Source organism: Euprymna scolopes, chromosome 6 (genome assembly GCF_053919585.1).
Source record: "Euprymna scolopes isolate OS-2025 chromosome 6, ASM5391958v1, whole genome shotgun sequence".
Classification (NCBI taxonomy): domain Eukaryota; kingdom Metazoa; phylum Mollusca; class Cephalopoda; order Sepiida; family Sepiolidae; genus Euprymna; species Euprymna scolopes.
The window spans coordinates 74,728,966-74,751,314 of NC_136487.1; the positions used below are offsets into that span (position 1 = coordinate 74,728,966).

At 34.0% G+C, this 22,349-nt stretch overlaps 2 protein-coding genes across 2 annotated transcripts in view; both read left to right on the plus strand.

The window, feature by feature from the left end:
- The first annotated feature begins 5,158 nt into the window (after window positions 1-5,158).
- On the plus strand, window positions 5,159-6,295 carry LOC145278190 (uncharacterized). Its single transcript, XM_080130475.1, has one exon. The coding sequence runs from the start codon at window positions 5,159-5,161 to the stop codon at window positions 6,293-6,295; it is 1,137 nt and encodes a 378-aa protein (XP_079986601.1).
- Window positions 6,296-7,543: 1,248 nt separating this feature from the next.
- LOC145277710 (electron transfer flavoprotein subunit beta-like) overlaps window positions 7,544-22,349 on the plus strand; it is a 39,818-nt gene continuing 25,012 nt past the window's right edge. The window contains exons 1-3 of the mRNA XM_080129408.1: window positions 7,544-7,701; window positions 17,451-17,609; window positions 19,529-19,687. Of these exons, the coding sequence (XP_079985534.1) occupies window positions 7,648-7,701; window positions 17,451-17,609; window positions 19,529-19,687 (372 nt within the window). The 5' untranslated portion in view covers window positions 7,544-7,647. The remainder of the gene's footprint in view (window positions 7,702-17,450; window positions 17,610-19,528; window positions 19,688-22,349) is intronic.

The following is a 22,349-nucleotide window of genomic DNA, read 5'->3' on the forward strand; positions in this document are numbered from 1 at the left end:
TAAATATAAGAAACTTATAATAACACAAACCAGAGGGTTTTTTTTTTTAAACAAAATAGACAGTTTTAAAATTTTTAATAAAAAATGAACATAAAGTTTTTGTAACACATTTCTAGAATTAAAATAAATGTAAAAAACTTATAATAGTACAAAACTGAGGGTTTTTTTTTTTTATTTCTATTTAAACAAAATAGATATTTTTAATTTTTAATAAAACATGGCCATGCTTTATTGAAATGCATGTGAAATTTGAGAAAACTGTTTTTTCTTTCAAAATTTTAAATTTTCGTAATAAAGTAAAAACTTTTTTGGTAATAAATAAAACAACACGCATTTATTTTCGATTCAGTCCTGAAATTGCATTTGTCTGCCCCTGCTATGGACTCTTCCCACATCCAAACAGAAAACCCAAAAAAGTGAATCGATCCAAGTAGTGCACAAGTGCCAAATTCTCTATTGACTTGTATACTTTTAGAGTGTAGAAACTATTTGTAACTTTTTTATTGCAGAATTTTATTTGGATGTTTATGTGTTGATAAACACCCGAAAAACAACATGGTGGCCGAGATTATCACTTTGACAAGCTTAGCATAATTTTACAAGTTTTTTTTTTTTTGTGAAGGCTCTTGCCATTCAGACTTATGGTTAATTGAATGTTAAGTAATTTTTTTTTACTACCTATTCAGCATGAGATGAAATTAACCCTCGCCTCTTTCATCATTTTGTGTGTCGATAAGCCATACTATCATCAAAATAAAATACTGAAATAAAAATAAAAATCTTACAAATAGTTTGCACATGCAATCATGTATATGGGTCAGTAAAGAATTTTATTCTATTGCGTTTACTATAAATTATTCATTGTTTTTTTTAAATCTCTTTTTTGTTACTGGACTGTTAACTATTTTGTATTTTTAACCTCAAGTTATTTATTTTGTAGTTTCTTTAATTATAATTTGTAATTTACTGCTTAATCTGGTAGACATTTAACCTTTGACTGAATGCTGTAAATGAAAAATAAAAATGAAGTTTAAAAAAAAACATTTTTTGTATGTGTGCAATTACATGCTAATACCTAGAAATAATTACAAATCAATAAATAAAATATTTTTGACTTTACTACTCAGTTAAATCTTTTGTGGTACTGGTAAGCATTTGGTGCAGAAGAAGTGCAGTGGAATTGCTGGTTGGTTGAGAGAAGATAAAAAAAAAGGCTTCCAAAAGCAAAACATATAATATAATGGAGATGTATGAGAACTCAAATGTGGACAAATTATCTGGATAGCAAAGCTATTGAGGTTAATGTAAACTTTTGTTATCTTGGTGATACCATGATAGTAGGGGTCTCCAAAGTTTTCAAAAAAATCATGACTTAGACACGTTTGATACAGTTTTGCTAATTAACTTTTCTTTTAATGAAACTGGTTCTTCAAAACCTCATTTATTAAAGCAGGAGTTTTCAAATTTTTCAAAAGTGGTAGTGGTCGGGGGGGGGGAGCATATTGCTGACTTTTTAGAGCCACGCAGACTGAAATATAAATTAAAATAATAACCTGGACATGTTTTTACATTGTTTTGCTCATAAGATTTGCTTTTAATGAAACTGGTTCTCCAAAATCTCATTCTTTTAATCATTTTCTGAATGAAAACAAAAACTACCACACTATTTTTGCACATTTCCATTTTACAATTTTTTCTGAATACTTTTATGTTTTCCATAAGAGTTCCGTGGGTCGGAAGGTCGGATCTGGCCCTCAGGCTGTAGTTTGGAGACCTCTGCATTATAGCACAGACTGGAGCAGGTACTAGTGCGATTGCAAGAATTAGAAATGGATGGAGTAAGTTCAGGAAATTTCTGTTATTACTAACTAGCAGAGCATTACCACTGTCGACCAAAGGAAGAATCTACCAGGCATGTGTACTTAATGTGATGAAGAATGGAAGTGAAACCTGGCCAATGAGGGTTGAGAAGAGAAATGATATGAGAATGATATGAAGGATGACTAAGGTAAGACACACAAAAAAATCCATCAACTTAAGGCTTAAAAGTTCATCTGCATATGAAATTCCTTAGAAACTCAGCTAACCTTCCTAAAAGATTAAAACGGAATGGAATTTAAATTTCTGTTCCATTTTTCAACAACCGTAAAGCAGAGTGTTCTCCGCAAGTTTTACAAAATTTACTTTTAATGCCTTTCATAAAAGTTATTGGTAAGTTTTTTTTACAGCGAAAAAACATGTTTTCTTGAGAGCATGTTGAAGTCAGCCATTATGGAATGTTTTCAACACACCACGGGGAGATAACTCCAGTTAAAGCGCCGACACTCCCTCTCCATTGTAAGAAATTCTGCAGAAATAAGCAAGCTTTTGATTGGACGGTTTCTCCGCCCACAGATTTATTTTAATCAATCAAATTACATGTTATAACTAACTGCCGAGAATGTTCTTGGCGCTAAATTCCCTTTTCAGATCAGAATCCAAGCAGACACAGACTTGGAAAGACTGGATTTCTCACTCAAATCGAGGCAGGGAAATTACTTGTTGCTTCGAGACGTTTTAATGCCCAAACGTGGAGTGGAACTTTATCATTGCAAATACCAATGCCCTTAAGTAGGGCGAATTTATATTTGCACGCTAGTACAACAATTTGATGTCTGTAAAGATGACATTAAGGTCTACTGTTTGACCTGTCACTTGTCCGCCATTGGATTAACTCTACAGGACTCCTCATGTATGCCCGGCTAGCAGCATCCATTTTGGAAGTCACCTCAACATATCCAACCTGCACACTACTTCGTCAGTGGGAATTCTACCCAGCCTTTATCGAAGACAAACTATTATTCCCTTCGGGAATGTTACCAGCCCATAGTGGCAGATAGCTGAAGATGATGCATCTTTTGCAGCATGAACCTTTTTTTACTTTAATAAAATTTACGTTTAAGTTTTAAGGTGAGCTTGTTGTAATTTCTGTTTGGTTTTCTTCCATTCTGCTGAGGGCAAAAACCTTGTGAGAGAAATCTCACATCATCTTTAATACTAGCTTTTCTTCCTAAAAATCGGACTTTTTGCTCGGTATCATAACAAATGGTTTAAAAAAAAACAACTTGATTAAATTAAGTGATTTTTTTTCAGAGAACTTCGTTCCATAACGGATATGTACAATATAACCTTTTTTCGCTATTTTCATTTTTTTAATGTCTTGATTAAACTGTACAATAGGCACCGCCAAAAATGGCCGCAAAATCAAGTTGTTGTTGTTTTTTAAAACGAAATTACATTTATTAAAATCCATTATTTCTGAGTAACTTTTTTTTTTTCCAGAAAGATAAAACCCTGAATTTTATCATATAGAAAACAGAATAATGTAAAACTTTTTCTACTATTTTTAATTCAATTTTAAATGTTAAATTCTCCCAAAAAGTTAACAATTGACATTTTTTGTCTTGCACAAAAAACGTACTTAAATATTTAAAAAAAAGGGTTTTTGAAATAATTAATTTATTTATTGTCTAACTAAGATTTAGGATGATTTTCTAAGAGAATATGCAAAAATATTATAATATAAGTACCTGAATTTCAAATAATTCCACTTATTCATATAGGTAACCAGATATTTCGCGTTGACGTAGAGTTCAGATCGACTCTGTTTACGTTTTCGTTTGATGAAAAGCAAACTATGGAAGACCAAACCGGCCAAAAAAAACTTATTTTTCAATGACGAAAATTTCAATGTATTATTAAGCTGAGGCTGGCCAGTACCAGATGGGTGACCATTTGTATGCGTTTGGTTTTTAATGTGTATGTGTGTGGGGGCCAGGCTCCCCAAAATGGGGGTGGGGCAATTTAAAGCAGAATAAAAAAAAATTATTTCAGCACGTTTGGTCCACCGTAGTCGAAAGGCAGCAAACGTTTTCAAACGGGATCGAAAAAAATGATGCTATTTTTAACACAAAGGGCACAATATTTATCGAATTTTTTTGGGGGGTATCGATTATTCAAAGCATGCCCTGTTTAATAATGGTCATGCATTATTCGGCTCGCTAAAAAAAAAAATTGTTAATTTATTTATCAAAAATTTTAAAATAGCTTTTTTCGTATAAATATTAAAAATTTTTTTTTTTGTTTTGCTTAAATTAATTATTTTACTTAACATATTCACCGAATTTCACACTTCAAAACTCAAAAGCGGGATAATTAAACACAATCGAAGTTCTGATATTCAGACGTCAAAATAAGGTATGCAAACAATTTTTTTTTTTTTTTTTTTTTGAATCTATAATTCTGTCCCTTACAACAACACAATATGTTGATTTCAGTTTCAGATGATTATTTTAAGCATATTTGTTCCCACTTCAAAACAAGGGGGGGTTTTGTAAGCAAAAATATATATATATATTGTTGAGAAGACTTGAAGCACTTACCTGCGACTCTCAGGAAGAGTGGCAGCAAAAACCTTTTGTGTGGGCGATGCCTCTTTTTATATTGGTAGATGTTACATTTAACTTATTTGATTGGCTAACTGGATTATAAGAGGGGTGGAGTGAACTGAATTTTGGTGGTGATTTCAGTTTGGGATTGGAGTTGAAGGAAATTGAATCGTTACCCTTATTACCAGACCGACAAGGTTCTACAATTTTTACCTAGTCACAGGTCGCAACAAACCATTGTTGCAAAATCCTTGTTAACCTCTACCTTTCAGTGGAGAAATTTTCCACACTTTGCAACATTGATCTGCAGACCTTGTGCATTTTTTTTCCCCCTTTTTTTCTTCTGTTATTTTTTTATTATTATGGCCGCAGAACAAATGTCTTCCCTTGAGGATTCCTTAGGAATGCAAGAAAAACCGGATCACCTTCTTGAGGCCCTTTTGGATACGGAGGAAAGATATAAAAACATTATCGGATATACATTAGAAAAATTAAAGAAAAGAGTCGCAGTGGATGCATGTGCCTTGAAGAACACCACAGACAACATAAACGAGTGGCTTTCTAAAGTAGACCAAGTTCAGGAAAACTTGGTTAAATTCCTTCCTAGAGATAGGGTGGCACCGCATGCTTATGACCTTATCAAATTCAAAGAGGAGGTGAAAAGAGATTTACAAAACTTAACTGCAGAGGTTCACAAGGATGATTCTCCTCCCTTCATGCTCCCAAATGTAATGCAGCCATCTCAAGTTGACACCTCTATGTTTAGGCCTAAGGTCAAATGCCCTAGTTTTGATGGCCTGGACTTTGAGAACAAATTTGCATTGAGAGATTTTCTCACTAGATTTGACTATTGCACTTCGGGATTAAAATCAAGGAGAGAAAAATTAACCTACCTCAAGACTTGTGTTACGGGACGTCCGTTTCGGCTAATACATCATCTAGAGGAGACATCCAATAATTATGATGCCGCAATAAAAATTCTTAAGGATAATTATTGGGATGAAGAGGGCATTAGAGAGGAGATATTCTCTAGCCTATTCAAACTGTCCACCCGAGGCAGGTATGATATTGAATACCTTAAAAACTATTTGTCTCAGGTTAAATACGAGTTGTCGGAATTGGACTCTATGTTGGGATATGGATTTATGGAAAGAAATTCAGGCGGAGGGGCATTAGCGGCTCATATACTGTTCCAAAGACTGCCCAACCGTCTTAAGGAAGAATTAGTGAGGTCTGTAGGGGCACCGCATCCATCTTTAACTTCTATTTTAGATACGGGCATCAGGATCTTAAAATCCTGGAAGGCTGCACTCCCTGAAGCAAACCAGAGAGATTTGGATTATGGTAGCCCTCGTAGATACATTCATCCAGACAGAAAACCGGAGACAACAACACCAACATTGGAGAACTTCCATATCCAGGAGAGACATAAAACCTGCAACCTTTGTTTGAGGGATGGTCATTCCACTCAAGTTTGTGGAGAATACCATACATTTCCTCAAAGATGGCGTCGTTGTCGAGAACTCGGACTATGTTATAGGTGCACAAGTAACAATCATTTCAGTGATTCGTGTCCCTGTAAAAGAAGCCCTAAGGGCAATTGTGAGCAATGTTCAGCCCAGGACCATACCGCAATCATGTGCCCTATGCCATATACATCAACAAATGAATGTATCAATACCAGATTGGGTGAGCAGCAGTGTATTTTGCCGATTACTACCATCGTACTACAAAGAGGGGACAAAGCTGTGAAGCTGCGATGTTTGATAGACACGGGCAGTCAAAATTCGTACTTTAGTGGAAGAATTTTGCAGGATCTGGCTTGTGACCCAAGATCTGTCTCAGAGGTAAACCTGGAGATATTGTGACGATAAAACTTCCAAACAAGTCTCGACCCTTCTGGGCATTGGGGAGAGTAGAAGAATTGTTTCCGGGAGACGATGGTATGGTACGGTCGGCACAGATACGACGGGGTGATGGGAGTGTGAGAACATATTCTCTTAAACATCTATATCCGCTAGAACTACATGCGGAATATGAACCACAAGAGGATGGTCCGGAACCTAGTTATGATGACTGGGAGTCCATAGAAGGAATTTCTTGGTCAGAAACCAGTTTTGAGGAACCCACTTTAGTACAGGAGAGTGAGCAGGTTTGGATTTGTCCCGGATGTAATAAACCTGATGACGGATCGGCCATGATCTGCTGTGATCAATGTGATAACTGGTTCCATTTTAGATGCGTTGGGATCAGTGCAGCTCCGCCAGATGAAAAGGATTGGGTTTGTCACCACTGCTCTGGGGATCAAGAATGAGGAATATGTATATTGAGAAGGCTTTACAAAATCAATAACAATTGATTTTGTTTTCTGTTGAGTGGGAGGGTGTTGAGAAGACTTGAAGCACTTACCTGCGACTCTCAGGAAGAGTGGCAGCAAAAACCTTTTGTGTGGGCGATGCCTCTTTTTATATTGGTAGATGTTACATTTAACTTATTTGATTGGCTAACTGGATTATAAGAGGGGTGGAGTGAACTGAATTTTGGTGGTGATTTCAGTTTGGGATTGGAGTTGAAGGAAATTGAATCGTTACCCTTATTACCAGACCGACAAGGTTCTACAATTTTTACCTAGTCACAGGTCGCAACAAACCATTGTTGCAAAATCCTTGTTGACCTCTACCTTTCAGTGGAGAAATTTTCCACAATATAAATATCGTTTATGAAAAATAAGTACACTGTTATAAAGTTCATTCTTCTCCTAATAATCGCTGAAAATTTCGTATTGATCGGATAATTACCTGATTTTTGGTAGATTTTTAAAAAGACGGTCCGTCAAAAAGTACTGACCTGCCCCCCCCCCCAGTTTTGGCGGTGCCTACTGTACAAGTACCAAGTTATTTGTTGGATGCTTAAATATGCTGCAAAATTACCTAATTTCATTTTTAATGTCTTCTTTTTATGTATCGTATCCTGAACTCATAGTACGATTTTCATCTATATATTTCCTATGTGCGATTTTTTTTCATATTTATTTGTGCCATTTGTAACTTAATTTATATTCTTTAGCGACTTTGAAATAGCGATACTAAGTTTTAAACGAGAAGAGTAAAGTTTCAGAATAAGTACTAAAATGCCCCGGAAGTTACGTGAAAATTACAGGAAATGACGTCAGGTGACTTTCGGGCGTTCGTTTGTCTGCTCTTGTCCGGTTTAGACAAACATGTCTCTTCGCGTGTTGGTCGGTTGTAAAAGAGTAATCGATTATGCCGTCAAGGTAAAGTCTAATTTACTCAGTAACTTTATTATATAAGTACACATGGAATTACTGTTTACATGAATAATTCCTACATCTACATTATTATTATTTTTTTTTTTGTCTTCCTCCAGAAACAAAACAAAAACACGCTTCTTTAACTGTTCGGGTCATTTTCTAAAAAAAAAATGAATTATATCAATTGAAATTTGACACGTTTTCTGTATATTTAATTAATAGTAATTTTATTTTTTGTTGTGAATTTGATAGTTTATGAAACTAGCATGTGAGCAGATTAGCGCCCCCCCCCCCTGTGACCTTTGCTCGAGTTATTATGACAAATAATAACTGAATTACGTGCACATCCACCCAAACAATACGATTGTGCCGAGTATAATTTTAAAGTTTAACTTAAGGTTACCTTCATCGTAACTTGAAAGTAGAAAGATAGATTACGAGCTGCCAACAAATTATTTAATTTCATTCATAAATATCAGGGCTATTCGGCGTTGTCCAAGTAAGTCGGACGTGAACAAAATAGAGTTTTAGGTACTTCAGAATTTAAACAGAATTTAGGTACTTCAGAATTTAAACAGAATTTTGCTTTTCTTTTTTCTGTATTTATATAGACCGTGCTATTTTTTTTAGTTAGGTTTTCTAAGCAAAATTCAATTTTCACGGTATATTTTGTTTATTAAATTGTTAGGTGAAAGTACAGATTAGTTTTAAACAAGCATCTCGCTCACTCTCTATCAAGAATCGGTTTGTTTCTAAATAATATTATTTCAGTACAATCTGTATCTTGCGTAAGTTCCTTTTTCTTTCATTTTTTTCCCCTAAAAAAACTTTATTCTAACCATGAAACTAGTACTAAACTAAATTTTAGGTTTAGTTCGACAAAAATCGATTTGGTTCGGTTCAAATTCTGTGGCACCCCCCGCAGCCCCCGCACCGAGTTTTAAGAGTGTAACATCTTTCGGCGTTTCTACACTATTAGGACGATATTTCGGAAATTACTGAATTTCATATGAAAACAATGATATCTACGTATTCCTCGTCCAAAAATTACGAAAGTCGATAAGGTAGAAAATTATTTATTAAAGAAAATAAAAATAGAATTTGAAAATGATCGTAAGACATAGGAGAGTTCAAAAGGGAGGTAATTTTCCGTTTTGAATTAAACAAGATGGCGGCAATTTTTCACCTGCTAACACGATTAAAGTTTTGTTTCCGTAATATTCAGGTAATTTGGAAGCTACCATTGTAACTTGACAAAAAAAAAAAAAATCAGTTGAAATCATTGTTTACAAAATCTCGTCTCAATTCTGTAGAAGCGCCTATCTTTCTTTTGACCCTCCCTTCTTTCCCCGTCTCAACTGGTTCAATATATTAGAAAGAAAGCTGACCGACCTTTTGACCTGATTTGCAGTTGTTTTGGAATCAATTACCAATAAGAATGGGGGGGGGGTGAAGTAAATCACATACCCTACCCTTAGCACGAATTTATTTAATACTTGGTGTTGGTGGTGACCTCAAGAGAATGTGTATTACGTTTTTTTTTTTTTTTGTTTTTTTTTTATGTTTAGGATATTTTTTAGATGAGGATTAATCATACGGATACGAGTTACGTAAGACTTTCATCCGCTCATGGTTGATGGTACAAGAGTTCCGTTCGAAATTCCATACAGATTTCAAAATTCGATAAGACTCACCTGAAGAAGGTCGGAGACTACACCAGCCGAACGTCGTGAGAATACCATAGAAGATGAGAACAGTAGTTTGAATAATAGTCAAAATGAATTTTTTTTAATTAATTTTTTTATCGGGTCTAGTTACATTGAAACAGATTATTGGATATCCTGTACCAAATGTTTCCCTGGTTTTTACTTTTGCTTACGTGCCCTATTCCAAATTCATAGCCTTGGCCTTCATGGCCAAAATCAAAGTTGTTTTTACACGTCAATAAAAATGTTTTGAACAATTGGGTTCTAAGTAGGACGCCCCCCCCACCCCCAGTATGAAAAGGTGAATGCGGTATTATGGTGGAAGAAGATACTAGTTAAGCGAAACTTTTGTTTAGTTCTGAAGTGACAAGGATGACCAACGACCCCATTCCTCTCCTTTTTGAGCTGGCCTTGTGCCTAAGTTTTTTGTTCAGTTTGAACTTGCATTGTAATTTTAGCCTGAATAAAAGATTTAATACCTCAAATTGTAGTATCTGTTCTGATGCTACACTTCAATTTTTTGTTCTCAGTATATATATTGTCCAATTTCTACTGTACACTCTTTAACCCTTATCCTTGAGTGGCCTCTTGGCCTTGATAATGAGTTGATACCTATGAAAAAAAAAAAAAGAAAAAGTCCAATGTGAACAAGTTCTAATTGAATCGTCCCCCTAAGTAATCCAAGTTTCAAAATTCCCACTGTTTACTATGCTAAAATCACAATGACTAATGTATACCTATTAACCCTTATCCTCGAGTGGCCTCTGGGCCTTGATAAGTGGTGACACCCTTGTAAAAAAAAAAAAAAAAAAAAAAAAAAAAAGTAGAGGAGAAATCCTTCGCAATTGAGACAATTTTTAATTTTTGTTCTTTTCTCTGCATTAAAAAACGACCTTCGTGTAACTCTACCCTCGTGGGGAGACAAAGTAACTAGGAACAATGCTATTTTAATGTTTAACATATTTCAAACTTGGTAGGTGTTGCATAATAAAAATAATGAAATTAAAACAAAAATCATTTTTCTTATTTCGAATTATTTAATCAAGTAAAAATTCCATTTTTTTTTTTTTTTACTTGATTACTAAATTTAAAAGACTATTTTTTTTTTTCATAGTATTTTCAAGTTAAATTCAGTTTTTACAATATTTTTGTTTATTAAATTGTTAGGTAATTTGCTAGAATAACTTTAAATTTAGTAATCAAATTAAAAATGGATTTTTGTTTTATTTTAATTATTTTTACTGTGAAATAATTTATATAAGTTTGAAATATGTTGAACTTAAACAAAAAACATTGTTAATGACCGTTTTGGTAGAAAAAAAAAGTCCACTGAATGTCGGCTCACTGCTACGAATTTGGAATAGGTGCATGTTAGCAAGAAAAGTAAAAAACAGAAATATCTGCTACAGGAGGTCCAGATTATGTAAGGTTTATAAATGTATCGTGTAGTTTCTAACTTTTAATCGAGCACATAAATAATCACGTCTTCCCAGCAGAGTCACTAAATCACGGTGTGAGTTGCGAGAGAAAAAGTGAGACTGCCATTTTGGATAGCTTGTTATTGTTTAGCTAATGTTTACATAATATATTATTTTAATTCGAAAAGATTCTTCATATAATAATATTTAACAAACAAGCAAAAACGAAATTAAATGCTTTCTCGCAATACGCTATGATTTGGTGACTTTGCTGGCTTTCTTTCATATATTTTCCATCGGCACAACAGAGATCAGCTGAGACGGAAGAAGATGGACCGTACTGTTTCTTTTTGCTGTCTAATTTCAGCCACTGCCTGCCAAATCATGACGGTAGAACCATAATAGACAAAAGAATCCACATAGTCTAGATGAATCCCATCCAGCGTGAGCAGTTGCCAGGTACCCTTGTCAATCAGTGAGGACATAACCTTTGTTTTGGAGACATTGATGTGCATCCTTAATTTGCAAGCTGCAGTCTGCACTCAATTGAGCACAGCTTACACTTTGTTGCCAGTTAATCCAAGCAGGACAATATCATCTGTGTAAGCAAGGTCAGAAACGTTCATGTTTTGTCCAATCACAACCCCCTTGTGACCTTAAAGGGCTTCGTTGAAGATATAATCAATTGTGTAGTTGAAAAGAGTGGGGGAGAGGGCATAGCCCTGTCGAACACCTGACCTCACTTCAAAACGTTTCTGACTCTTCACTGTAGGTTCATACACTAAATCCACAAAATTTTTGCTCACATGATTCACCAGAGTGAGCCTTGATCAACGGAGTCAAATGTAGTTGCAAAGTCAAAGCAGAGGACTGTGGGTTGCTAAAACTCTGAAAAATGTTCAAGGGTGCACCAAAGGTTGAAGATTGGATCAGTACAACCTCTGCCTGGTAGAAAACCGCCTTGAAGGGCGTATGCAAAAGTTGCGGATGCATTGGAATCAACGCAGCAGGAGAACGGAGAAGGCCTTTGCTTACAACATTGATGTTAAAAATATGGGAGTGTGAAACATTCATCATTCAATCCTGGGCAACGTCGGCTTTACCTGCTAGTATATATATATATATATATATATATATATATATATATATATATATATGACTCTTTTGCTTTCAGTTCATATTCCTGGTTTCGAATAAAATATTGTCAATTTAATTCTACAATATCTGACTTTCTCATATATTTTCTGATATAGCTATATGTATAAAAGGGAAAATGTGTATATATATGTTCACTTTTTGTGTATGTCCGCAAAAGGCTTTTTCCGAGGGGTTCTCAGTGGGGGTCGCTCATTCTTAAAACTTTTTATATGCTGTCTAAATGATAATATCTACGAGTTAACAATGGGGGTCGCCTGTCTATTTAATTAGCCCAACTTTGAAATGCTAAATATTCCACATTTTTGGATTGCCGCATGTTGCTTTCACCTTTCCGTGTAAAAAAAGAGAAACCGGATTCGATCGGCCGGACAAACTCTAAACAAATATCCCGCAGTAAAAGGATTGGAACTCATTAAAAATTGCGGAAAAGCGTGATTTTGTCACTTTTTAATTGGTCTTATGTTGCTACTGTCATCGTAGCGCAAGTGCTCAGGCTCAGCCTATTGGCCTCAAGGCTCCGGCTTGAGCCTACCTGCCTCCCCCCCCTATTTTTTTTTTTCCATTTTTAAAATCGCTGCTTTTGGTTATATTTTTTTAACAAGTTTAACATCGTTTTTTTATACTTAAATAGGATTAAGTTTCCTTTTTGTTCTGATTTACCCTCCCCCCCCCAAATGCACAACCTCCAAACACCCGGGCAACGCTGCATGTTGCTTTCACTTTTCATTATAAAAACAGTGAAACTGGATTTGAACCGGATGTAAGCGTTTAGGGTTAACAAACTCAAAACAACTATCCCGCAGTAAGACGATTTGACCTCATTAAAAACTGCAGAATAGCGTGATGTTTGACATTCACTTTTTAATCGCTCTTACGTTGCTACTTTCGCTGTAGCGCAGGTGTTCAGACTCAGCCTATTGGCCTCAAGGCTCCTGGTTGGAGTCTACCTGCCACCCCCTCCCCCATCCCCCCTTTTTAAAATTGCTGTTTTTTATCGTTTTTTTTATATTTAAACAGGGTTAAGTTTCCTTTTTGTTTTGCTTTACCCCCTCCCCCCCCCTCCCAAACACACACCTACAAACACCCAGGCAACGCCGGGTGTGTGTGTATGTATGTCCACAAAAGGCTTTTTTCTAGGAGGGTTATCGGGGGGATTGCTCATTCTTAAAACTTTTATATGCTGTCTAAATGATAATATCTATGAGTTAACAATGGGGGTTGCCTGTCTATTTAATTAGCCCGACTTTGAAATGCTAAATATTCCACATTTTTTTGCATTCGTTGCATGTTGCTTTTGCTTTTCGATATAAAAAAAGCGAAACCGGATTCAATCGGCCGGATGTAAATGTTTGGTCAGCTTTTCACCGTCATATCAGACAATCGCTTTCATTGGGTAAACAACTATCCCGCAGTAAAAGGGTTTGACCTCATTAAAAACTGCGGAATAGTATGATGTTTGTCACTTTTTAATCGATCTTACATTGCTACTGTCGCTGTAGCGCAGGTGTTCAGGCTCATCCTATTGGCCTCAAGGCTCCGGGTTCGAGCCTACCTGTTACCTACCGCCCCCCCCCATTATTTATTTATTTTTTTCCCATTTTTAAAATCGCTGTCTTTTTTGTTATATTTTTTAACAAGTTTAACATCGTTTTTATATTTAAACAAGGTTAAGTTTCCTCTTTGTTCTGATTTACACCCCCCCAACACACTCACCTCCAAACACCCGCTAGTATATATATATAATGGCCAAGTATGTGACTAGTACAATATTTGACAAACTAAAAATTGATAAAATTAGTGGTGCATCTAAATTTGGAAATTGGAAAAGTTGGCCACCTGTGCTCTGTTTTGTTTCATTTATTTATTCAAACTTTCATCGGCATGTGTGATTATTTTCTTCGCTGCTAGTTGTTGAATTTTTCCATTCTCTTCTACAAGATAATTTGAGCAGATTTTTCTGTCACCCATTTTGAAGAATGGGAGGAGCATTAGGGAACATTTCAGTGTGCCAAATTGCCCTGAAGACTCATAGAAGCCATGAGGCAAGCACCTCAGACACAGCATTGTAGATTTCCACCAGTATCCTATTCTCACCAGGATCCTTGTTTTTTCACAGGTGGCACAAGACTTCTCGCTTCATTCAGTGTAGGGGGTGTGGTTTTGCATTCATATTCTTCAGTTTGGATCACATCCACATTTGCTAAATCAAAACGCGGATTCCATGAACAAAGCTTCTCCACACCCGGGCACCCCTGCTACTAACCACTTTTTTTTTTTTTTTACGTCTTTTTCCATTTAATTCCCCCCCTACACCGCTTCTCAACACCCAGGCAACACCGGGTACGCCCACTAGTTAAGACTAAAGGCTACTTGAGGATAAGGATTACGTGTTATAACATGACACATGGATAATAGTTAATGAGATGGATAAATTGACTATTGAAAAATGCTAAATGTTGAAAGAAGTAAAAATCTACACCTACCAAACTCTCCAAGCAACAGCTGACCTAGAAAATAGGAATTCATTTCTCTTAATTTATTATTCAAAACTGTTCTTGAATATTTAAATATTTCATGTATTTTTTTTATAGTCTATATTCTGAGGGTTAAGTTTAATTATTGCGGTATCATTTCATCATTAAATTATTAATTGAATCAAATCGTTATAAAACTATAATTAAAACTGAGAAAAGATAGTTTTGTTTTTTTGTTTGAAGATTGATTAAACAAAGTTATTCATAGTAGTTCGTCTTGTAAAGAAAATGAGTGAACGTTTCTGAATTTTTGAGATGAGGATTGGTTATTCCTATTATTTCGATTCATCGGACTACTGTTCTCATCTCCGCAAGAATCCATGGCGCAGTGGTTAGAGTACTTGAAAAAAATCGATTGTAAAAAGTGATATTCTCTTGAAGGTTCAATCCTTAGTGTGAGCAACTGAAAAAAAAATACAATTGCGAATTACTTAAGACTTCTATCCAGTCATGGCTGACGGAACAAGAGCATGCTACCCCCATGAAGTAAATTAAAAGTTTTGCTTGAAATTTTGTCCAAAGTTTAACAGAAACATTCCCGAGTTCGACAAGATACACCTGGAGAAGGTTGGTGGTTACATTGATCGAAACGTTGTGAAAATCACACTCAAGATGAGAATAGTAGTCCGAAGAATCTAAATGCTACAAAAATGAGTGAAGATTTACGCAATGAATGCAGTGAGATGGAAACCGACCATTGATGTGGTGCTTCAACAAAGGGGAGAAGAAACTGAAATGCATTCTAGTAGATTTAATTGTGTAATTGAGTAAATTTTTTTAATAAGATTTTTAAAAATTGTTCTATTTTATGCTATTGTATTTTAATTTCAATAAATATTTGATAGCAAATAATTTTTTTTTAAATATGAAAATGAGTAATTAGGTAAATATTATGTAGAATTATGTAATCGTATTCAGTTAATATTTTAATTTTATTTGATGTATTTTTAAAAATCAGGACTTGAATAGCAAAATAATTATCTATGTATCTACATTGGTCTATGAATTTGCTATATTTATCATGTGATAGTAATTACTGTTTTATAGTTTTTTTAACTTACGTATTATTAATTTAAAAAATTTAATTGAGTTATAGGATTAAGTAATTCTGTGGGAGCAAACTTAAAAATATGCTTTTAAGCCTCTTATAATATATTCACATAGTTATTAATGTCTTCATTTGTCCTACTTTTCTTTCCACTGGTTTTGCAGCACAACAATAATGTCGGAAGGTAGCAAAGTCTAGTTTGTAATACAAGCTGCTTCAAAAAGATTTGGTCATTAACTTCAAGATAAGACAAAATGGATGAATATTTTTGTTACGATTAGTTTTTTATCTGATAAAATTTTTTTGATTTGGGTAAACACTTTCCAAACAACCCACCACCACCATCATCATACTGGCATGTGTTGGACAGCTGTATAGAAATTCATATAAAAACTAATCCAGGTTTTCATTTATCCCTCTTTCTCTATTTTTATCAATTCTTTCTTATTTTTTCCTTGCCCTTGCCTTGTGAGCTGACCTGTTACTTCAACTGTTCTACATCTACTAATGCAAGAACTCTTATCCATTTTTCAATATCTCTGGTTCTGCACACATCTTCCTACATTGTCCAGATTTAATCTTCCCTTAAGACTTGCATTATGCATCCATCATATCATTCTAATATCATTTCTATCCCATGCGTAGCATGTCCTCAACTACATACCCAAGTATTAATCCCTGGGGTACACTTACATTAATGTGATATGTTTACATGTATAGCCATTGAGAATGACCAGAATATTTCCATTTAACTAAAATAACTAGATTTCATTAAATATTCATCTAGTACCATCAAAGTTGTTTTTCTTAAAGACTTTGTGAGATTTTACCAAAGGCTTTGGAGATATTTAGTGCTACCACCCTAGCTTCCTGTACCTTATATCTACACGTATGTATGCATATATTTACAAACTACTTAAAGAAATGTAAATATACTCAGTAACAGAACAATCCTGACAGACAGGTATAAGTTATAGTTTTTGACAAAGACAGAATAAAATTGTCAGCATCAAGGAAGAATCCTGCAGTATTAAATGTAGCTACCCGGCTTTCTTTTTTGTTTTTCCCATGATTGACTCCAACCTTTTTTTTTTTTTTTTTGTTATCACTTGTCGAGGTTGAAAGCCACTTGAGAATAAGGATTAAGTGTTATAAAACAGCACATGGATAATAGTCAGTGAGATGGATAAAATTATGTGACAATTTTATTTGGCAGGATATGACTCATAGATGGGTAATATATCACACCAAACCAAACCAAACCGTAAATTGATTATTATAAAATATAAAAAAAAAGAATAAAGAAAAGTTAATGTGATGCTATGGTTTGAGAACCAGATGACATAGGGCTCCTTATCCAATTTCTAGCAAAACTGACTCTGTCTGCTTTTTTTTTTTTTTAAAGCTTTTGTTCTAGTTGGGGATAGGGCATCCTACTGGATACTAGACATTCACCTACTATGTCATACATTCTAACCGTCTATTCAATTTTCGGATCATTTGAAAATCTAAGAGTCCTGATGGTTCTTATTCCCTGCTTTGAATTCATCTGTTATGGAAGCTTAGGTGGTATTTTTTTTTTTTTTTTTTTTCCGTATAGTGCTGATGTTATAAGCATCTTCGGTAGGCCCAACCACTTCCGGATGTAGACATTGTTTCTTTGTTGGTGTTGCTTCACAGATAGATAAAAATAAAGCCGTATGAATGCTATCACTACCTTTGATTTTTAGCACATGCATAGTGGCAATGTTAACTAACTTCTTATTTAGATTTAATTTATAAACCAGAAATTCATGCAGAGAAATTTGCATTTATTATCGTGCAATAAGCTGTATCTCTGGTTTTGAGTAAGTACAGTAACTTTACGTATTTAACATTTTCTTTACAGATACGGGTTAAGCCTGACAAGTCAGGTGTTGTTACCACAGGTGTTAAACACAGCATGAATCCCTTTGATGAAATTGCGGTAGAAGAAGCTGTACGCCTTAAAGAAAAGAAAATTGCCAAAGAAATCATTGCTGTGTCTTGCGGCCCAACACAATGTCAGGTTAGTACTATGATTTGATAAATAATAAAGACGTTTTCTCAATTTACTACAAGCAAATATAATTTTATTTGCTTATTATTTTCTTTTTTTTTTTAACGCTGATAAATTTATCAACAGGTGTTATGTATTAAAAAAAAAAACTGATTTTGATAAAGTTTATATATGGGGAATAATTTATTCCCCATATATAAACTTTATCAAAATCAGTTTTTTCATTAATAATTATTTGTCTACCTTACCGGTTTTTGTAATTTTTTGAATATGTTACTATTTGCAACATGACAATTATATAGATACCATTTGTATTTTTGTGATAGGGCTTGATAATTATTTATGATAATTTATATAATCAAGCCTAATCTCAAAAATATACAAACATCATATCAAACAAACAGAATGGACCCGGATTTATTAAAAAAAGAAATAGACTTAGCGCTATTTTTCACCATTCACCAATAAAATCCAGTGTGAATGCACCTGAAGATGGTCGGAGGTTACATCGGTTGAAACATTGTGAAAAAAACAACCAAGATGAGAACAATAGTCCAAACAATCCAGATTTTGATGAATTATATTATTGAGTAAGAATTTTGCAACATGCCAATTTGAAAGCTGGTTGAGATTATTGTAAAAAAAAAAATGTTGACTTGACATAAATTACATTTTTATAAATAAGAAAAATAACATGTAACCATTCTGGAAAAATATCTAATAAATGGTAATTAATTTAATTAATATAACATACATTCAGATATAGGGATCATTTTGTATAAATTTAATATAGTGAGATCATCTAATTTCTGACCAATCATTACAAGAAAAAACATTTTGGAAAAATTTTAAAATACATCAAAAAAATTTAAACACACACACACAAAAAAAAACATACAGATCCCCTCTTAATAATTTTTTTCATTCAGTTAATTTTAACTCTTAAAATTATTTTAATTTCACAAATTGTCATGCAATGACTTTTTTTCTAAAAATAGTTTAATTTCTGAAAAATAACAAACTATTATTTCTTGCAGAAACTTTTTAAAAAAATTGCCAAAAAATATAAAAAAAAGAAAATGCAAAAAAAAATATATAAAAGAAAATGCAGAAAAATATATATAAAAAAAAAGAAAATGCCAATATATATATATATATATATATATATATATATATATATATATATATATATATATATAATGCCAAAAAAATATAAAAATGATGCCAAAACCTGTATATAAAAAGAAAGTGCCAAAAAATAGGAGTCAGATTTAGAATTTCTGCACACCTTTTAACTACTTGTTAACAACTTAGCTATCTGTTACAGAATATTTTAATACTACTTTTTTGCCCTTAAAGTCCATTTGTGGCATGTCAATAAGTAAACATTGACACAGAATAACAATAATTGGATAAACGATATTATGATAAATTGTATAAACTTTTTTATAAATATAAAAAATAAAGTTAACATTTTATCTTTTTTTAATTCTTTAAACACATGCTCTATTCTATGGTTATTTTCATAGAAAGTGCTTCACTAAGTTCCAATCTTTTGTTCCTCCTTGTGAGATATTCACAGCAAAAATGCATCTTTCTAGCTCAACCGCAAAGAACTTTTATTTCTTCCTTTTTTGTGCCTACAGTGTGTCTTTCCAAGAACATTCCATCTGTGAAACATATTACCATAGGGCTGCTTTTCTGCAGACTACAACTTAATCTTCTATTCCAATGTCAACAAATATACTTGTCATGAACCTTATAAGTAATCAATATTTGTTCATCATTTTCAATTCTCTCGTAATATTCTTCATCATTCAATTGACAATACATCCATCTCTTTGACCTTTATTCTGGAATGACTTTTGGCCTTGATGCTAGTATGTATTTGGTTTTTATTATATATTTCTGTTTTTCTTTTCTTCCAGGAAACATTACGTACCGCCCTAGCTATGGGTGTTGACAAGGCCATCTTCGTTGAAGTTCCTGCTAAGGATTATGAAACAATGCAGCCATATCATGTGTCAAAAATACTGTCAAAAATTGCACAAGAAGAGAAAGCAGACCTTTTATTTGTGGGGAAGCAGGTAAGCAAGTAGTTTTCAATCTCTCTCATATATATAATCATCTACATACAGTACTGTTTCACTGCTCATCAGTGCGGCTAGACAAGCAACTATCTCAAGCCAGGATCAAAACCCGATCGCCCAAACAACAGTTAGAGCTTCTAACTGTTGCGCTATATGACTGCTGTTATGCAGGCAGTGAATTAACAATGTTTTGACATTGTCCAAATACCTAAGCTCAATTTGTTTACACAAAGAGCATCACTTCATATGCTAATGGTAATTTGTATATCGCTTCCCAATATGCTCAACCTAAGAGAGAGCATTATATATAAATATATATATATATTGGCCAAAACGATAAAATAAACAACATACTTAAAACAACAAAAATAATAAAAAGCAAACGGCTATCCAAAAACTTAAAACACATTCTAACCTCCTCCAAAGTCAATCAACACACTACAAAAGGAGTTACGAAATGCAACAAACAGGAATGTGAAGTTTGTGACATAATAATAGAGGGAAACGCATACACCTTCAAAAACCCAACATAAGCATTCAAAATAAAAAAGACCTCGACTGCACCTCCAGAAATGTAATGTATGCACTAAAATGCACAGCATGCAACAAATCCTGTATAAGCACTATCAAAAACCTCAGCAATAGAGTGGACTTACATAAAAGTAACACAAAACTCGCAGAAAATAGACACCTATATATTTCAAAACACATACATGCATGCAGTGGAAATAACTTCAAAATAATGCTAATCTTCCAAACCAACAATTACTTACGTAGGAAAAGAATTTCATAACAAAATTCACTTCCAAATTGAACAAACAAACAAAATGCAAAACACTCATACATACACTCATGTTCTTCAGATGCTGCACTTCTATTTCTTGTTCTCTTTCGGTGGAGGAGAAATCCTTCACGACTGAGACAATTTTTATTTTTGTACCTTTTCTCCACGTTAAAAAACGACCCTGGTGTCTAACTCTGTCCCGTGGGGAGGCATAGTAAATAGGTACATACATACGTACATATTAGGGATGTACTGATTATCAAATTGGCCGATTACTGATTAATCGGCCAATTAATAGGTTTTCTAATGCTGATTTATCAGCAAATTTTGTTATCATAAATGATACTAATATTAATTATATTGTAAACGAAGACAAGTTAGCTCCATTTTTTGCTTGCCAGTGCAAATTTATCGAAGAGACATACATCATCTACACCATATTATCAAATAACAGGCATGACATGCTGTTAATATGTAGACTTTTCCTACTGCACTGAATTTAAGGCAAATAGATGCAAGTATATAGAAAATTTCCCTCCTTTCTCTTTCTATCGAATTAACATTTTTTACTTTAAATCATTTATCAAAGAAAATTATTATTTCATCTTTTAGTTTTCATGTTGAAGAATCGTACAGCAAATTGCAATGGTGTGCGAACCAAAAATAAAGCGTTCTTCATCAGTCATACTCTTGTTCCTCATTTGCGAACTCTTGCTACCATTACATATATATTTTTATTTTTCTGGTTTCGATATTGTATATTTTATTAAGATAAATTACTAATTAGATATCAGACATAAGTAATTTAAATACATGAAAAATTAACTAAATATTGACAACAATTTTCAACCATTATGGCAACAAGTTTCTGTTGGAAGTATTTTGATTTTAATTCCAAGAATGCAGCTGCTTGCAAGTTATGTCAAACCATCACACCAAATGGTGGCAAATCAGCAAAAACTTTTACAGTAACTAATATGTTAAACCATCTTAGAAAGGTTTGTTTAAAAGAACCAAAATTTGCAAATAAGAAAAGGAAGCACAATGAATATTTTTAGGGACAGACATTTCAAGAACAAGTGGCAGCAACTATGAGCTGCTAGCAAAACACCAAAATAGAATCAATTATTGCCTAAAAAGAAAATTTGGGATATTAATGACTACAGGTCACAACAGATCCTTAATCGGATAAGAGAAATGATTGCTGTTGATATTCAACTATATTTTGTAATATCCGACATTGGATTTTTTTTTTTTTACATAGGAGTCACCACTTCTCAAGGCCCGGAGGCCACTTGAGAATAAGGGTTATTGAGTGTACATTAATCAATGGGATAATATTGTAGTAATCGTTAGTAATGGAAATTTGGTAGATTGGATTACTTAAGAGAGCGGTTCATCAAGAATTTGTTTATGTTGGACTTGAAGACAACCAAGTTGTAGTCAGCTGAGAAACAGGAAAACGGAAGAGAATTCCACAGGCGTGCAGTTCTTAGAAAGAGGCTTTGTTCATGGAATCTACGTTTTGATTTAGGCACAGATAAAGAGTGGGGAAAATTATTGACAGTGGTTTCAGCTAGACAGGTGTTTTTCATGAAAGATTGGTGAGGGGGGGACCAGAGATTGGAGCTCAAACGAGCACTTGCCATGGAAATAACGATAAAACAAAGACCGACTCGCAACGTTCCTTCTGTGGAAAAAAGGTAGCAGGGAAAAGAAAAGGGCATCCCTCACTAAGCTACAAAGTCTATTTTGTACTCTGTCAAGGCAGAACAAGCTGCTTATGGCAACAATACTCCATCCTTGGATGGACTTGGCTTTTATATAGATAGAAAATGGCATCAGCAGTGAGATATCTACTGGAGCGGTAGAACG